Raw genomic sequence first — 19,659 nt, 5'->3', positions numbered from 1 at the left:
TCTCCAGTAAAAAGGAAACATAAAATTATGCCATATGTTTTTTGTTTGAAATATATTTAATTTTTCAAATATTTTTCTAGTTTAATGCAAGTCAAATTCTAACAAAATGTTCAAGTGCTTGAATTTTTGGGGTTTTGTTGCTTATTAAAATATATAAAATATTACAGGAAATTTTTGGAAAGGGCTAAATATTATTCTAAAGAGTATCTATCTATTGATATAAAATTTAAAAACATAAAATAATCATGTCAAATTGAAATTTGTAGGTACTATATTTATCAGTATTTTTCCCATTTCCGATTATTCAAAATGAAACTGCCGATATTTTTCGTAAATTTAGCAGATTTTTCATAAAATTCTTCTAACAGCCCAGTTCTTGTGTACAAATTAGATCTCTTTGCAAAGAAAAGTTTCGCTCTTGCACAATTGTTATTCTAATATGTATACTGATCGAATAAGTTGTTTAAAAGTTCTAGTTTTTTAAGAATTTTTTTAAAATTGAACTCACTATGCATGACATTACATTCCCACTCCATATTATTTTCAAATCTGTGCTGCTACACTTTCCTAATACCTACGTACCTATGTATATAGTTCAAGCATAAAATCACGATATTAGAAATTATGACTGAGATTACAAAACAAACAAATAAAAAGTACCCTAACAAAAAGCTCATGCTTCTGAGCATTATTTAACAATCACTGGTACCAGAACAACAACAATTAAATACGAAAAAAACTACCGCAAAATACACTCAAACCAAATCGGACACTTTATATAAAACGAATACGTCGAACGAGGAAACAGTTCAGTGCTAAATTAACAAATGCTAGAATAACAACGGAAAGACATTCAAAATATATTAATTATAAAAAAAACATACATATAAAAAACACGAGCGAAAACGAAAACTGAATCGTGCAACTGAGAGAGAAAGATCGTGTAAATTGACAAGAGGTGATTCCCCATCAAAATAACAATTCCATACAAATGTGTGTAAATTAATTAATAATAATAAACAACAAAAATAATGTTGGTGATGATAATTTAGTGCTGAAAATGAAAACAAATACGTCATTTTTATAATTCAACAAATCTCATTGAGTTTATTAAGAATGAAAATAAAAACAATAACAACATAACTACAGTAAAAATAACAATTATCATCAAAACAAAAAATAAAATACAATTTGTTTTTGTAAACAACTACTACTAACTACATTTACAAAGAAATATATTTATTTAAGTGTAATACCGTTACAATAAACAATGGGTGTACGTTTCTATGACAAGGAGAATATGTCTACCGGAGACGATTATACAACAACCACCACAAGCTGCAACTGCAATACATGCAACAGTCAACAAACGAGGACGACAACTACCAGTACAAGTGCAGCAACGCAAACATGTAGTAGCTCCCCGGATATTGGTAATAATTTGAATTTTCAAAAGTCTGGCATCTTACGAGAAATCATAGGAAATTGCAAAGAAGTGAGAATTGAAGAAAATACTCACAATTTACGCATTGTGGGTAACAATAATCGCATACGGATATCATTTAATGTGGGCGACATAACTATCATCGGAAACAATACAAGACTGAAAATAAAAATCAATCATGGCCACATCAAATATACCGGAAATGATGGCCGCATTTGCTTAGGCAAAGATTCAACGGAACAACTTGTTGACTACAGTGGCTGCAATGGCGTTTTAAAAGTTCAAAATTCTAAGAAATCTAGTCAAGTCAATGATGATGAAGATGAAGAAAAAAATAAAAATAACCCAGCAGCGGGAAATACAAGTATTAATGGAAAATTTAAAAATAGTAAAAAACCAAAAGAGAAATATGCTTCGTACAGCGGTTCACCGTCAGATAGTGAAGTCTTCAAATGTAACACGGATTACAATAATATATTTAATCGCAAGAAATCAATGCCCAACATCACAACCAAACCTCCATACAGTGATAATCTGGGAAGTAAACATCGTGCCCAACAACAGCCACCTAAAAGTATTGTACACAATTTTGGTAATATAGTTATAGCAAATTCATCGAATGTCTGCATAACACCCTACTCATACACTTATTAAATGATGCTAACTAAAGTAATAATCTAACACATGACTACAATGTAGTCTAAAAATATATAAAAACAAATCTATACCAAATGACTATTTGATGCTAACATCTCGCTATATCTTGCCTAATTTCTCCTTAGAAATTTCCTCAATGTAATGTTCCTATTAATTTGTAATTAAGATTTTAAAATTATTAAGATTTTAAACACAAAACAAAACCTGTTTATCTATAGTATTAATATTATTTTTTGCTAAATAGTACAATTGTTTCACTAATTATTATTTTTAGCATATTATAAACTTATTTATTATTATGAAATGACTGACTGAATGTTAAGTGCATTAATAAACAAAATATTTATTGATTTATTATAACAAAAAAACTCAAATGTCTTATCTTTATTTTTTAAAAAAAAAACCCTAAACTTATCTTTAAAATGGGGGAAAAAAACCAGTCAAAAATACTAAACTCAGCTAGGACGATTATTGAATACCCTTTCTAATAAGTAACATTAAAGAATATTTTAAACATATAAGAATTTCTTATTCGAGTCTCTCCGAATATGAAAAACTCGCAAATTTAAGGGTTTTTACAATTTTCCTTAGCGCTTAATTTTGTTGCATAATCGCAATTCTTCAAAACTGCCGCACATGTAGTCATTGGAATATATTACCATGCCTCATTTATAGCTTCATACAATTTATTAGGATATCGATGTTGCAATTCGCGATTTAACTTTCGATTTACTATTTCCCATACATTTTCTATAGAGTTAAGGTCGGGTGACTGTGCTATCCACTGCATGACATTAACGCATTCCTGTTCTAAAAACACCTTCACCAAATTGGATGTGTGTTTAGGGTTATTGTCATATTGAAATATCCAATGGAGGAGCATTTTATCATTGGCACAAGGCAGCATCTTCTCCTGCAATATATTTCTGTACACTTGTTTGTTCATAATACCGTCAATTTTGTATTAAGATCCAAAGCTTTCTTAAGAAAATCTACTCGTGACCATAACATGTCCACCTCCATGTTTAACTGTTCCAGTACAGTAATTGATATTAATTATGTTATTGACAGGTCGTCGAAGACTCCTCATTCCATCAGAATCCACAAAATTAAATTTAGATTCATTGGAAAATAAAACGGTATTGAGAGACAGCCTAGTTCAAGTGTACCCGAGCAAATTCAAGATGAGCTTTACGATTTTTCTGCGATATAAATGGTTTCTTCGCAGCTCTATAGCTTTTTAGCCCAGCCGAAATTGCACATCTTTGTACAGTCAGAGGATATGGTTTTAAGAAAATTAACAACCGATCGGTTTCGTTCGGTTTTAGGATAATTAATTAAAGTTACCCGACCTTAGGATATTTTTAAGGTTTTTATCACCACTTAGATTTTTGACAACTGACTTAGGCCTTTGAGATGAGAGTTTCTGATCGATGTACATATATGTATGTATGGCATAGGGTAGAACTAGAGGCGCAACAGAGAGTAATACAAATTACAAAAATTAACTCTCTCCCATAATCAAAAGTTCTGGACAGATTTTAATCATTTAGAGTTTGTTTTGTTTATAACTTTATTTTCTATGCGCTTAGAAAAAATTAACAGCGTAACTTCATTTTTCATGCCGTTTTAAAAAAACAAAAATTTCGAAATTTTGCTAAAAACAAATGTATATTTCTAAAACGACTGCGAAGATTAAAAACATGTTAAGCCTCTCTTAGAGGTAATTTTATTGCGGAATTTCGGTTTTTCATTTTATTCAATAAACTAAACCATTTTTGAGTCACGCGAATATATGTATGTTGTGCAATCTCCTCCATTTTCGAAATAACGGTATATCTCGAAAATACGAGCTAACCTAAAAAAACGGTTAGCACCACTGAATTCAGCGTACCCGAATTAGTTTTACCCACCAGGTGCCCCGCTTGACAGTTTTTTCAATTAGCACAGTATTATTAGGCAATGTAATTTTTAATTAAAAATAATCAGTAACAGTATTCAAACGTACTAGACGAAAGTAAAACATAGCTGAATTTTCCATCCCTGTTTCAGACATTCAAAGCTCTTGCTATAGAGAATAGACATAGAGCGGAAACTCTCCTGTCAAAGACCTAACTCAGTTGTCAAAAACCTAATTGGTTAGAATGTATTAGTAGAAAAAACTATGTGAAAACAAAAGCAACACTTGTAAGTGTGATTATTTTGAGTAATTTTTTTGTTTGAGTTTTTTTCTAGTTTCCGCTCTATGTTTCTCTATGGCTCTTGCATGATATCATTGCAAAATAATTACTTGAATTTAAAAACAAAAGCCCTCAATAATATTTTTTTGTCACGATAAATATTTGATAAATTGAAAATACACCGACCTTGCTCAGCACGTGTACTAAATTAAAAAAAAAAACCTCTTGGTGTTTGTGTTTTACACAAATCTGAGTGATAGATACGGTTATTTTGATTTATATATTTTTTTAAACAATTTAATTTGTCTGTATTAAGATAAGATTTTTTGTAAACATTTTCGTTATCTAAAAATCGCATACATTTTCCACAAAAGTACTAAGTCAGCATTTTAATATAAAATTGCAAGTTGAGTAGGACGGTAGCTTAGCGGTAATAGTAATTGAGCTGAAATGGTATTTTAGGGGTAACGGTAGCCAGCCTGGAATAATACCCTTTTTTGTTCCGTAATTGAGTTTAATAAAATCTGCAGAAGTTAAAATTCAATAAAATACCAACTTTGTCAAAATGACTGTTATTATTTAAAAACTCTTACCGAAAAAGCCAAAATATCTTTACCGAAATAATCAAAATTATTTTACCGTTTTGAATCGGTAGCCAACCTTGTAAAATAGCCAAGAAGTTTGGTAATTTTTAAAAATACACATTTCATGCATGAGCGGTTAGAAATCCCCTAACATTTTTAAACTATAAATGATTTTAATTTATTTTTAATTTCGTTTGTACTTATTTTACTAATTTATATAGAAATATTTAAAAACAATATAACCCATTGTTGGAAAAGGAAATATTTTTCTATTTATAAATGTTTCAAATGTTATCTAAAATAAAAATTAGAAAAAAAAATAAAATGTGCAGATTTAAAGATATTTGCAAAACATTTGAAGAAAGGAAATTAGAGATGTCAATATGACTTGTATATGATTTAATTTGAACAGGTACATCAACGTAATCTCTCAAAATGTACTTTTTTACCTTATGCTACCACTAGGAAAATATTAAAGTGATTAAATTCGGAGGATAATGCAGTGTCTATTAATTTTAAATATTTGGTCTGATTTGATCAGCATGTCCAAACTAGTACAGCTACGTTTCCGCATACACCGTAATCGGCACCGAAAACGAAATTCCATACATTTGCACCGAAAAAAAGTTCGTTTCAGAAATCGGCAACGAAAATTGGGAACGAAACGGCACCGATCAGTAACGAAAAACCTGTCATTTGGGGCCGGAACGAAAACAACTTCAAGTAGGTTGTTTTCGGTGCTATAGGAACGAAATAATTTAATTATTAAGAAAATCAAAATGAATAAAAAAATAAATTTTCTTCATTGGAAGGGAAAAAATAATAGATTTTGTCAAAAATAATGAAATTTTATTTAATGTGCGACATCCAAAATTAAAAAATAATTTCGTTTCTGTTTTATGCCGCAACGCAGCCAACTGAAACGAAAACAATTCAGAAACGAGACGGTGACGAACATCAACGTTTTTCAGTTTTCGTTATCGGCGCCGATTACGGTGTATGCGGAAACCCAGCTTAAGTAAACATATTTTGTAAGTGGAAACTACACAAAATAATTGAATTAAAAAGTAATTATTAAAAAAGATAGTGGGTTTTGCAATCAGAAATATATTTATTTTTAATATAGAGGAATTACAAATCAATGAAATGGCTAAAGAAATGTTTTTATCGATGTTCAAAACATGTTGTTCCTCAAAATTTCCATAATCTTTATTTTAACATTTATAAATGTTTCGGTATTCGGCCCAATTTTGATTGAATATCGAATACTGATATTAGGCCTATTTTTGACCTAATCAGAAATAGAATACTCGGTCGGACTCTAGTAATTTCACCTTGCTAATATTTAGTAAGAATTACATATACTCCGGTTTGCGTCGCTAATTGGGCCTGAGAAACGCGACGCAAACCGAAACGGCGCAAAACGAAGCACGATTTTCCATACATTTGTATTGATTTTCATTTAATGGGTTGCTAGATTCATAAAACAATAGATTTTTCGGTACAAACATTTTCATATTAACGACGCAAATCGAAGTACTAACTACGCAACTTCGAAGCCATGAAACGCAAGCTGAAAAAAAAACGATGCAAATTGAAGCAATAACGACGCAACTTCGAAGCCATGCAACGCAAACTTTAGCAAAATCGACGCAACTTCGAAATCACAGAAATTTCAAAAAGACGCAACTTCGAAACCGGCCCAGAACGAAGTGACGCAAACCGGGGTATTAGTGTATTAACAAATTATAATTTGTTTAATCACGTTAGTTTTTAAAAATATGTCATATATCATTTTTTCTAAATCATTAATTCTCGTCAAAATGGTCACCGAAAAAAAGTACGTGAAAAATATTGAAAACATAAAAAAAATTAAAATATGGACATTCAAAAAAATATCAAAAGATCTGATGGTTCATCGTCACACTGTTTCAAAAGCCATTAAACAGTGTAAGGAAGACTTGAACATTGAAAGAGAACCTGGATCAGATATTGGTAAGGCAAAAGAAGTCGAACAACTCAAAAAGCAGCTACTTTTAGTTGTGGCAAAAGAAGCCAATCATTTGTGAAATCAGATACGATAAACACAGAAATACAGTGAGCCTCAAAAGTGAGTATACCCCAAAAATGATATGCTGTTTTAATAAAAGTAAAAGCCGTTTTTATAGACACTTCGTAATATATACACACAGCCTCAAAAGTGAGTAAACACCATCGATTTTTTTAAGATAATGAAAATCCAAAAATTTATCTATTGATTAAAATTAAAAGTTTCGGTTTGTTGGAGAATAGGTTGAATAATAAGAAAAAAAGATTCAAGTCAGACTATAATGATTTTCATGATCTTAAAAAAATCGCTAGTGTTTACTCACTTTTGAGGCTGTGTGTATATATTACGAAGTGTCTATAAAAACGGTTTTTACCTTTATTAAAACAGCACAGATGACAAAATTACCTTGAGTGGTATTCAAACAATAAATACATATGTAAGTAAAATTTGTAATACGGGAGGCAAATCCACCCAACTGTCCAGAACTTCGGCCCGTGGAAAGGTATTGTTCTTTAAAGAATATTTAAAGAACACTGAAAAGGTATCCCAGGACATGTCCCATTATAAGCGTAAGTGGATCGATCACCATGACCTAAAAGGTATTGGTAGTACCTATAAAGTCTTTAATGGAAGGGTTTCCGGAAAAAGTGGATAAATTTATAAATTCCTACTAATATGCCAATATTTTAATGTGTATCTAATAAATTTGTACAATATTTGAATAAATTTACGTATTTTTAACAATTTTTATATTGAATGTTTAAGTTTTATTATACTTAATACAAGTATAAGTTTTTTTTCGGCTCACACTTTATATTTTAATTTATAATTAAATTCCAACTAAATGTTTAATTATTTTAATGTGTATTGAGAATCAAACAGTTTTTATTTTAAAAACAAAAGTCTACCTAAAGGAGTATGGAATCACCATTAATCATAATTTTCCTAATAAATATGACACATTGCTGGAATCACAAATCAATGTGCGTAAACATTTTTTCAAAAACTAATAAATAAAAAAACGTCTGATGAAATGTTACCTTGCAATTTTGCTATGCATTGACCTACATTTCTGATAAACTGCCAAATATTTAACAAACTAAAAAAAGTCCCTATACGAGTGGTTCGATCGTACGGTATTGATGGGTTAACAACCATTAAAAAATATTTAAGGGGGTTTTTATTTGGTGTGTTTGTGTGTGTGAATGTGTGAGTGTGTTTGTGTAGCTATGAGTATGTCGATCCCAGCAGTTTTACAAGTAGTCAATGTATACCTTATAGACAGTAATTTTCACTAATGTATGATCTCTTGGCTGACTTCAATTTATATACTTTTGGGTCACTTAATATGTATGTGCTATTTGTAGTGCAGTGAGAAATCAATTGGTTACTTTATACATCCCAGGTAATCTAGCGTAAAGTCAAATTGTCACTTTAGTGTCTCTATGTAATCTAGAGTTTAGACACTTTAAAGTTAATTTTTTTTATACTACACTTTGAAGTGTATGTTTAAATTTTTATTTTCATTTCACTTTAGGGATAAACCATTTTACACATTTACTATAATGCTGGGTGGATTATCATTTTACTACCCTTGTTAGATCAATCTGTACTGATATCAAAAGTCAACTTATACTTATATTTTTAAGGACTACTTGACAATGTCAATATAATCGAGCTAGGTAACTAAATCTAAGTAACCAGTATGTGAATCCCATGTGTTGATTACTTTGGATTAGCTATCAGACAGTCTTTTTGTAATCTATGTAGGGTCAATTGGCCATCTGCTTAGGTCACACACATGTTAAAATAACTAGTCTCGTAGCTATTTATGTAACAACTGGTAAAATCACTAGTTCGGGACAATCACCCAGAACTGTTGGGATGTTTACAAGACTCACACATATATCTTACTCACTTTTATCGGATATGTTTGAGTGTTTTTATTTGGCATTTTGACCAACGTGCCAACAACAACATACGCACGATTATACCAAGTTGAGCATATTTTTCTTGTTAAAGGTTAAATGGAAATCATACAAGGAATTCTACAGAAGATGAATGATTTCATATATTTGTTTATCTTTTTTACAAAAAGTACAGAAATTTATATTTGTATTAATATAAATTCATTCATTAATTTGTATAGTTTATGTATTACATTTGTGTTAGCTTTCTCTTTCATCAATGGCAATTAAAACGATTATAAAAGCGTGTAAACCGCAGATCATCCACGATCTGGAGAACCACAGGTATTAATTGCTCTCAATGAAATAAGTAATTTCTAAACAAAAACGAGGTTCAATTAACTCAAACAAATATACAAATACTAACATATAAATGTGGGTATGTATTCAATTAAAACCAATTGTAGTCATTTTGTAATTTTAATATGTATGAAAAATATTAAATGAATATTCTTAATTATATTTTTAATTGACCGGAAAAAAATTAATGAATGAAATACAGTGATTGAAAATACCATGGAAACTTTTTTTAAAATTATATTCCGCAATTTCAGTTTTCAAAAATATGAAATTTTACCAAATATAAATGTATGTTCATATGTATATCTATAGATAAATTCAAAATTTTTTAGATTTTCTATTAAAATGAATTTCAGCGCTTGCAAAACAATGGAAACTTTTAAACTTTCACAAGAAAGAAGACATAAACAAAAATAATGTTTATGTAAACAATGTAAAATCATATTGTTTTACCGTTATTATAACATTTATTTTAATAATATCTTTGTCTTCTTTCCAAAAAAAAAAAAAAATTGCCAAAAACAGACAGAAATGGAATACTTTTCGGATGGATTCAAATACAATTTAACTCTTTGCGGTTGGGTGGTCAGTTTACTAACCACATTTTCTATAGACTTTAAAACATATTGCCATTTAGCTAAACAATTATATTTTTTATTTATTTATTAAAAACTAGCTGACCCGAAAGATGTTGTCCTGTCCTGGGTTATGTTTGATTTACATTTGATTTTAAAATACATATGTACAATGAATCTTATGGTCATAGAATAAAATATACAAAGAAGCGTTACTGAGAGACAAAGAACCTAAGTCTGTTGTCAAAAACCTAAGTCTTGCAACAACAGAATACATGTAAATCATTGTACATATTTTGAGTTTTTATATAAGTATGTAATCGAATTTTGGTCTGAAATATGAGTGATCACAGATCGAGCTCCTTTTCTTGATTAAACGCTTTTTGGCCAAGTTATTAGCGAATTCAGATATTTTGAGTTTTTATATAAGAAAATCGATTTTTTGTCAGAAATATTATTGATCACAGATCAAGCTCCATTTCATGATTAAACGCTTATTGGCCAAGTTATTAGCGAATTTAGATATTTTGAGTTTTTATATAAAAAATCAATTTTTTGTCAGAAATATGAGTGATCACAGATCGAATGATTCATTTTATATTTTCTCGTGGTCTCGTTTTCGAATTTTAATTAATAATTTTAGTTTTATATTTTAATAAAGCAGTTAATAATAAAAGGAATTCACCGATTTGTACGTCATCAATTCTACAGCAATTTCAATTTGAATCTTCAAATTCAATTCGTCGACATCAATGTTTTTCGCAAGTTTCCACTATATCAAGTTTTCTCAACCAAACGTTATTGTACTTTTGTGCATGTTTGTTTCGGATGAGGTCGGATTTTGATTCGGTGAACTTTGCAAACGCAAATAGAAGCACTCATCGTTTCTTGGATGGACCTAGTGCGTCGTTGGAAAATAAATGGAGGGACATTTTTTTGATGATTGATTCCAATATATCTGGGCATTTCGGAGTATAGCAGCGTACGGGCAAAATTATCATTCCGGCACATTTCAAAAAATCTGGTCAATGTTGTATATGGCGGTCGATCAACTCATTGTAATACATTCTCCTCAGTAAAGTACATTATATGACCATTTTTCAGTTGTGCTGCTAAATGAATGAAAAATGTGCCAAATGGTTTCGTTACTGCTAACATAGCGGCCCATATGAAATTGCCATTTTACTAACTTTGGTCACATATTTACAGATGCATTTGATAAGTGGGCATAAAAAACTTTTTTGTGGACTATTGAGAACATTGAAAAAAAACCAAATTTGTACAGGCGTTCTGGGATTTTAGATACATATAACGAAAAAAAGTGGGCGTTGTAAATTTTTCTTACGAACATTTAAAAACAAATTAGCCAAATAGGTGCAGCCGTTTTCCGATTTTAGATAAATCGAAAAAAGTGGGCTTGGTCAATTTTTCCTTCAGTAAAAGCTTAAATTGGATAACTACGGACATTTAAACAACAAATTAGCCAAATAGGTACAAAGAAACTATGTACATTGAACCAAAATACACTCTATCAAAATACACTGTATCAGACATTTTTATCTAAAAATCATAATAGGTTATATCTCCCATATACATAAGTCCCACATCCGAAAAATACATAAACGCAAATAAACATTGATATCGATAAAAATGTAACAGAAATACATATGTTTATAATTTTATAATCAAATCAAAAATTGTTCCTATCATTCTTCAGCTCATTGTAGCAAAACCTTAATTTTCCAAACAATTATCGACATTGCGACTGTAATTATTTTCTATCTTCGAATGTTTGGTCAGGCGGAATTAGTCAAGCCAAAAATGTGTTCTTTAATAAATTTACTCTACTTTTGACTACTTTTCTATACAATAAAATAGCAAAACTCTTGAAATTATTATTAAAAAATCACAGATGTACATTCTAAAAATTTAAGGTTATAAATTTTTTTGATTTAACGTTCATAAATCAACCGCTGTAATGTAACAAACGAGCAGAGTTGCAATTTTATGTACAACAATGGGTGCCAACTTTGAAAAACAAAAGTCTTGCAAATATCTGCGGCTATTACTTCTAAGTAGATGTCATGAGCCGCTCATATGAGCCAAACCATTTTTTAATATTTAGTTTTTTGCAACAAGAAATATGAGGTCTTCAAACCAATCAGTTCCATAAGAAATGCACGGTGTGAGCGTGTGTAAACCGTTTGTTGTGATCCGGTTGAGCCGGAGTGTCTACTACTACTTTTTTGCAACTGTTAGTTGAAAAATTTTTGGCACGCAGCTATTACTTCCAAGTGAATGAGTGTACTATATACAAGCAAGGCGAATCTATAGAAGGTGACGACAGAAGAACAGCTGATTATTTTTTTATTCGGTTGTTTAGACAAGTGAACTGTCAATTCACTTGTGTTTGTTGTGGCGAAAAATACAACAAACCCAAAAGCAAAAACAACCACAGGCAACTTTGACAGTTCACTTATCTTTTTACAAAAACAAAGTACCTGTTGTTTTTGTATATGTTGTATTTGTTGTAGTTCTGTCGTCACCTTCTATAGATTCGCCTTGATATACAAGAAACAAATAAAGAAAATACATGCTGTATAGAAAATAAATACAGAAACCACAATCAACAAACGTCTCGGCAGGAAACATTTTTTCGTTTTACACTAATTTCAAAAGTTAATGAAATAAATTATATAGCTAATTGAGCAGCTAAAAGAAATAAAATCAAGTTCAATTTACATAAATAAAGTTATTGATAAAACAACATGTTTGGCCAATCAGCATTGGGTGGCACCAATTCGTTTGGTGCTGCTGCAACAACAGCCTCTACAAATCGCATGAATGACTTTGAAGTAGTCTCACCTCCAGAGGATTCCGTATCTGCATTAGAATTTAGTCCGGCAACTATGCAACAGAATTTTCTCATTGCCGGCAGTTGGGATTGCAGTGTTCGATGCTGGGAGGTCGAACAGTCTGGAAAGACGGTGCCAAAATCTATGAAAACAATGGGTGGACCTGTGTTGGATGTGAGTTGGGCCGATGATGGTTCCAAAGTGTTTATAGCTAGTGAAAAACAAGTTAAAGTATGGGATTTGGCCTCAGATCAACAAATACAAGTTGCGGCACATGATGGTCCCGTTAAAGTTTGTCACTGGGTAAAGGGTACCAATTATTCGTGTTTAATGACTGGTTCATGGGACAAGACATTAAAATTCTGGGATACACGTTCACAGAATCCAATGATGACCATTAATTTACCAGAACGCTGCTATTGTGCCGATGTTGATTATCCCATGGCTGTGGTGGGTACAGCAGGACGTGGACTTATCGTTTACTCTTTGGAGAACAGTCCAACCGAGTTTAAACGCCAAGAAAGTCCATTGAAATATCAACACAGAACTATTTCAATATTCCGTGATAAGAATAAAAAAGCAACTGGTAAGTCCTAAAATCGAAAGTGATTTTTCTACAATGCACCTCTTTTTTATATTATGCGTACATATTTACAAAATGTTAATTAGTGAGGTAAGTAATGAAAATCGATAGATCAAAATGTAAATGCATTTTTGTTATGTAGATACATTCACATGAACAATTTCGTCATGTGAAGCTAATTTAATTTTGGTCTGTATAAAACCACTAATAAATGCAAAATCGAGGTTCCAAATAATTTAAAGTAATATAGGTATCCGTCTCCACCTCACGAATTAAAAATATTCAGCCCAATCATGAATAAAAAATCCGCGGGAGTTTCTTCTCATTTTTCCTATTCAAATTCTGTTTTAAAAATGGATAAAAGGAAAAAATCCCTCGTATTTTTTATTCATGATTGGGCTGATTATATTTCAGACACATTTGTCCGATTTTTAGTATTTAAAAAATGTCAGTCTAAAAATTTTGACTAAGACTTGCAATTTTAACTTCTATTTCTCACCTTGATGAAAATTAAAATTGTTGATCTATAAATCTATTGAATTATACTATGTACCTACTAATAAATATATTTTTTACACAATTTTAAGGTTATGCATTGGGCAGTATTGAAGGACGTGTCGCCATTCAATATGTTAATCCTGTGAATCCTAAAGATAATTTCACCTTTAAATGTCATCGTTCTTCTGGCACAACCGGCTATCAAGATATTTATGCCGTTAACGACATCGCCTTCCACCCAATACATGGTACTTTAGTAACTGTAGGTTCCGATGGTACTTTCAGTTTCTGGGATAAAGATGCTCGTACTAAACTAAAGTCTTCCGAAACTATGGATCAGTCAATAACAAAAAGTGGTTTCAATGCTTCCGGTCATATCTTCGCTTATGCTGTGGGCTATGATTGGTCTAAAGGTCATGAGTACTTCAATCCAGCCAAAAAACCACAAATCTTTTTAAGATCGTGCTATGAAGAACTAAAACCGCGTTCTACTTAGACTTACAAACTTCTCAGATAATATTTACGTATCATTTATTGTCTAATAGATTTTGTAATTCCATATTACCTACATATGTAAATTTAAGTAAAATAAACAAAGAATCCTCCCATATTGGCATTATTATGTTTCATTTTCACATTGGTTATTTTATTGTTGTTTTAAAAGCAAACTAAAAATATTTAAAGTGTTTTACTTATTGATAAATAATTTCCTAATGGTGTTCATCGTGTCCATGACCATGATGATCATCGCCACCCAACAAAGTTTCACAAGCAACGGTGACAGCTGTTAGGCCCAAACCCAAAACAAAACCACGCATCATAAATGCTCTAAAACGGGTAGCGTGGCTTCCAAATTGTTTGACATCATAGCGCCAGACTTCATTACTAAAAACAAAATATCAGTTGTAATTTTATAACTGTTATTTAAAAAAAAAAATAAATATATTTACCGCAACCAAGGATCTTTTAAACCTTGTCTGGCCAAAGCCTCTTTCACTTCCACCAATTTGGCAACACTTTCTACTTTGTATGTTGAAGCATCTGGTACTTTGTAAGGTTCACCGTGTCCATGGCCGCCCATTGTTGCTGTAATATTGGAAATTTGATTTCTTTAAAAATTGTTTATATTGTTCCTTCAACTGAACGCGAAATTCTCTTCAAATATTTGCTCTCTTTCCAGAGATTACATAAGGTTTTTGTAAGTAATTTTTATTTAATTTAAAATTAATTTTCTTCACTTGTCTAAACATTTTTTATATTACACTTTTATTTAACATATTTCAACGCAAATATTTTCTAATTTTTGATAAATGCAGTTAAATGAAGAAAAATTACCTGTATTTTATTTGCAAAATTTATCACAAAAATTGTCCAGCAGTTCTACACACCAAGTGTTTTTGTTGCCAGCTGTCAGTTTGACTTTAAAAACCCAGCTGATTTAACAGCGGTTGATTTATGAATGCGGTTGTTTTATGTACATGTTTGGTGTAAATAAAACTGGGTTGTTTAATAACACCGTTTCCTGTTATAATGAACGAAAATTGAAGGAAACATATAATAGGTAAAATCCAAAACAAGGCGATCGTATACAAATAGCTCCTACGGATATGTAATGTTAAAGTTTTAATTCTAATAAATTGACAGTCTCGACTGTAACCAAATTTTTACCAGGTACAACTTTTTATATTGAACTTATGATATTCCGAAAATCGATGGAAATATATTCCAAAAAAGTAATGTTATTGTAGCCAAATTTTTTTTAATATTAATGGGGCAAATTTACAGAGAAGATTAATATCATAAATAGTTTAACTTAGGCAGTTGCTGCTACTATGCAAAATATACTCTTGATTGATATAGACTGAAGTTTCAAAAAATCGTTTTGGCTGTGTGTTCGCAACTCCTTTGTAATATTTATTCATATTCGTTAATCAGAAGTAAAGTAGAAATGTTTCAACATTCACGAGCTAGATGTTTCTAAGGCACTATGAGTCCGCCCACTGCAGTGCATTTTAGTTACATTTATAACCCCTTTAATCATTTTGAAATAAAACATCATTTATTTATTAATATTTCTGAAACATGTAAGTATATTTATTGCATTTAAATTAATAATAATTTGTAGTTGTTTTGTATGTTTTTTTATATTTAATTATTAATTAATTATAACTACTACACATGTATTTTTAAATTTAATTCTTATAAGGGGGATTTTTTATTTATCTTGTTTTAATATATATGTATGTGTTGTTGTTGGTTTTTTAATTATTTTTTTTTATTTGTTTAATGTGCTTAGAATTAAATGTTTACATTTGTTGTTGTATTAAATAATTATAAGTATTAAGTATTATTAATGTAATTAATCATTATATGTATTATTAATTTAAACAAAATCATATGCAGAAAATACATTAAAAATACAATATGTATTTCGTATTTATTTTAAGTTAAAATAATTATGTTGTAATTGTTATAAAATACATTTATTACATTTTGGCCTGTTGACTTATCAATATTGAATTATTTAGTTAAGCCTTAACTATAGTAAAAATTTTGATAAGTTTCAGACCTTTAATAAAAAATAATAATTAAATATAACATTTAAAATATGTATAGTAGTATATTTTGTTTGTATATATGGTTTTTGTTGTTATTAAATGGGTAATATAAAGTATGTATTTATTAATCAAATTTCTTAAAGAAATGTTTGAATACTGAAAACTAAAATTTAATTCTTGTTTTAAAAACAATAAGGATAGAAGAATATACACATAAACATATCAACTTATGTATCTATGTATAAATTTAAAAATAAAATCGTTGGAAAAGTATTTGTTATAAAATATTAATAAAATATACAATACCAGGAAACAATTTCAGAACTTGTTTTAAAATAGCTACATAGTTCTAGAATCTAGATCAAGTGTAATCAGAACATCTTCAGATTCTTTAATGACAGCCTTGGAATTACTTTTGTAGAACTGTATCGTGATTCTAAAGCACTTATACAGGGATTTTAAGGAACCAGTTCTTTAGCACTAGTTACACATTAGTTCTACACTAGTTATATAGATCACTTGTTAGTTGCGCAACCACTGAAACCGTTTTAAAAACCTTATTTTTTTGGAAAAATAAATAAATGACGTCAAAAAAATCAAAAGTTTCTCTTGAACCGATTCTGGGAGAGATAATTTCAAACAAAAAACTTTGATCCGAACGCCAAACTAGAATGAGTACTGTCTATAATTATGCGTTCTAGAACTAGTTGTACTAATACATTTTTTTCTGCGATAACTGATATTATTATAGTAATAAGATAAATATTGTCAGCAATATTTTTTTCAATCTGATAATTAAAATTAAACTTCAGTAGAGTTGTAGCTCAATAAAGGCCCCTTTTTAAGTCAATTTGCAATGTGTTGAACAAATTTTGTTTTAACCATTAATATTACAAACATTCTATTGAACTAGCAGAACTAGGGATTTGTAGTACCATGGCATTAAACATTGAAAACATTCTAACAAATAAAGATACGGCAGTCTCGATAGACCGATCATTAACTTAACATTCGTATTAATCAGGTGAGAGAGCCTCGGAAACAAATATTTTTTAGTTGTCACATATGAAAAATATTCTGAATTTAGATTTTATTTTAAATTTATTCAAAAATTGTAACGCCTTTCAAAAATATTTACAAATAGTGTTCAAAATCGTCAACTCACTCAAATATTTTAAACAATAGCGGTATTACATTACCAGAGTACTTACTCTACATTGTGAATACCTCTAATAATTGGTTTTAAATAACAAAATAAAGTTTTTCTTACAGAAATAAAGAATAAATGGTGTTTTAAACATGAACAAATATTGTATATTACAAAATTTTCAGAAAATATACCTTACTAAATTCAAAATAATTTACACTCAAAGAAAAATTTATAAATTCACATAAAGCTAGAAATTAGTTACCGAAAATGTATGATTTATTTTATAAACTCCACCACAATCTTAAGATTATATCGTTGAGGGCACAAAATAAATATATACAATATTTTTAGATTCAAATTAAATATCGATAGATTTAAAAAAAATCGTAAATAATAACTACAGTTTTGTGAAACAGTAATTTAAAAGTATTCAAATAGGAATAGTGTTAAGAAAGTTTGAAGATTTACACAACATATCGGCTAAGTTGTCTTTCGTACTACTTCCCAAATCAAAGATAAGTTATGAAATATTTAAAACTTTAAAAACCTTTAACTCGATTATTTTAAAAAAAATCATCTAATATACACTGTTTTGTTAAAATTTCATTAATATTTTCAGGTACTAATTACAATTCCATAAAGTTTATAACTTCTCCGAGTGCAATTATTCTAAATAAGTAGGTACATGTTTAATTCATCTTAAGTTGGTTCTCAAAATATCGCCCCTGTTCTGTAAATCGGGTTATTTCAAAAAAGAGCTATTTTCAAAACAAATAATTTAAAAATCAATGTTCTGCAAATCGCAGGATTTTGTATATTGAAACAGGTTTGTTTACTCAAAAGTAAAACAACTAAATAATGTGGATTCGATTTACAGAACACCAAAATACTAATGTAAATTCGTTCAAAACGAAAATGTTATTTCGATTCGGTTTACAGAACAGGGCTAATTTGTATTTCTTTAAAATTTTGTTAAATTTAAAAATTATAATTATTTTTTTATTTCAGTTTTATCATATGTATTTTATAAAATTTTTGTAAACAATTTATTCTATTTAATTTATGATTTGTTTAGAAAAGTATAGGGTGTGTGTGTGCTTGATGCCTAATACAATAAAAATGGAAGCATGTTAAGTTTTTCTAAAAAACATCTCAAATTTTGTATAAGACCTAATTAGTTTAATTTTTGTTTATCAATATTTTGCCAATAACAATTCTAATCTAATATTAAGGGTGTTTAAAATAATGTTGTGTGTTTCAAGTCAATTTTTATTTTAAAATACTTTCACAGTTTAATTCGTCATAATTCCTGTATTTAAAAAATTAGCATACTTTTAGGTCGCTGAAAAAGAAATTTAAACCCCTAAAAGTATGCCTAGTTATATGCATAGTTTTTATCATAAGACAAATTGAACTATTTCATTTAATTCATTATAATAATTATAAATATTTATTAGCCTGAGTTTTATATATACAATATTTAAGTAGATTTCTTAATTCAATTTTATGCAAAAACTTAAATACTGCTTATAAAGCTGGTCTAAATGATTAAAAGTCAAGTTTTTCTTAAGTAGAATTAGATGTTTAACTGCAATAAGCAACATGTTTAGAATAATTTTAATTTGGGATTTGATATAGTTTGGACTTAACCATCCATAAATTTTTTTTGTTGTCTGTGGTTAAGCCTTAACTATAGTTAAAGTTTATATAAGTTAATATAAAGATTTAAATGTTTTAATTTTTTAAAATTCAATGTTAAAAAAATGTGCTTAAACTCTGTTAACTTGGTAATAAAAAATCTGTATAAACTAATGATTTAATAACAAAAATGTAATTATGAAAGCAATTCAGATAAATACTATCAATTTCTTGTACATCCACTGGAAGATTCCCAATTTAATCTGAAATCTCATTTTATAAATCAAAACCTTTTGAAACGTAAGAACTAATTTTTTCAATCGTTTGTCATTTCTTTTTTTTTTAAATGAGGCTAAAGATATCTTTCATAATGAGAGTCCTGCTTACATCGAAAGTTCTTCCCTGGGGAGAAAACTTCTGATTCACACTGCTGTCGCTGAGATGACAATCTTTGGCCGAGCGAATATCGTGGTTGTGGAAATGCTAAGTATCTGTCATTCGCTCAAGTTAACTTATGTAAATAATTCTAAAGCTATCTCAAACTTTATAACATTTATTGCTTGATTAAGATCTCTTTTAGCTGTAGCATGCTGTCCTCAAGACATGCATAAGTGGTTTAA

General features: G+C 29.5%; 3 protein-coding genes across 3 annotated transcripts; 2 read left to right on the top strand and 1 right to left on the bottom strand.

Annotated features, from left to right (window-relative positions):
• Positions 1–730: 730 nt before the first annotated feature.
• pirk (poor Imd response upon knock-in) lies at positions 731–2,455 on the top strand. The gene has a single exon (XM_065513968.1). It carries the CDS (start codon positions 1,271–1,273, stop codon positions 2,096–2,098), a length of 828 nt encoding a protein of 275 aa, XP_065370040.1. The 5' UTR covers positions 731–1,270; the 3' UTR covers positions 2,099–2,455.
• A 9,979-nt stretch (positions 2,456–12,434) lies between these two features.
• Rae1 (ribonucleic acid export 1) lies at positions 12,435–14,309 on the top strand. The gene is made up of 2 exons (XM_065512057.1): positions 12,435–13,198; positions 13,783–14,309. Exons 1-2 carry the CDS (start codon positions 12,526–12,528, stop codon positions 14,187–14,189), a joined length of 1,080 nt encoding a protein of 359 aa, XP_065368129.1. The 5' UTR covers positions 12,435–12,525; the 3' UTR covers positions 14,190–14,309.
• On the bottom strand, positions 14,310–15,135 carry ND-B12 (NADH dehydrogenase [ubiquinone] 1 beta subcomplex subunit 3). Its single transcript, XM_065512058.1, has 3 exons — positions 15,029–15,135; positions 14,644–14,779; positions 14,310–14,578 (listed from the first exon to the last, which is right to left on the bottom strand). The coding sequence occupies exons 2-3, from the start codon at positions 14,772–14,774 to the stop codon at positions 14,404–14,406; spliced, it is 306 nt and encodes a 101-aa protein (XP_065368130.1). The 5' UTR covers positions 14,775–14,779; positions 15,029–15,135; the 3' UTR covers positions 14,310–14,403.
• Positions 15,136–19,659: the final 4,524 nt, after the last annotated feature.

The sequence above is a fragment of the Calliphora vicina genome, chromosome 5 (assembly GCF_958450345.1).
Source record: "Calliphora vicina chromosome 5, idCalVici1.1, whole genome shotgun sequence".
NCBI classification, from domain to species: Eukaryota; Metazoa; Arthropoda; class Insecta; order Diptera; family Calliphoridae; genus Calliphora; species Calliphora vicina.
This window is presented reverse-complemented; position numbering and strand designations above follow the sequence as displayed.

Excerpts from the sequence above, each read along its gene's own strand:
- Rae1 (XM_065512057.1), top strand. The coding sequence starts at position 12,526 with ATGTTTGGCCAATCAGCATTGGGTGGCACCAATTCGTTTGGTGCTGCT. Across the intron at positions 13,199-13,782 it reads TAAGAATAAAAAAGCAACTG|GTTATGCATTGGGCAGTATT; the intron begins GTAAGTCCTAAA and ends CACAATTTTAAG.
- pirk (XM_065513968.1), top strand. The coding sequence starts at position 1,271 with ATGGGTGTACGTTTCTATGACAAGGAGAATATGTCTACCGGAGACGAT.
- ND-B12 (XM_065512058.1), bottom strand. The coding sequence starts at position 14,774 with ATGGGCGGCCATGGACACGGTGAACCTTACAAAGTACCAGATGCTTCA. Across the intron at positions 14,579-14,643 it reads TTAAAAGATCCTTGGTTGCG|TAATGAAGTCTGGCGCTATG; the intron begins GTAAATATATTT and ends TTTTGTTTTTAG.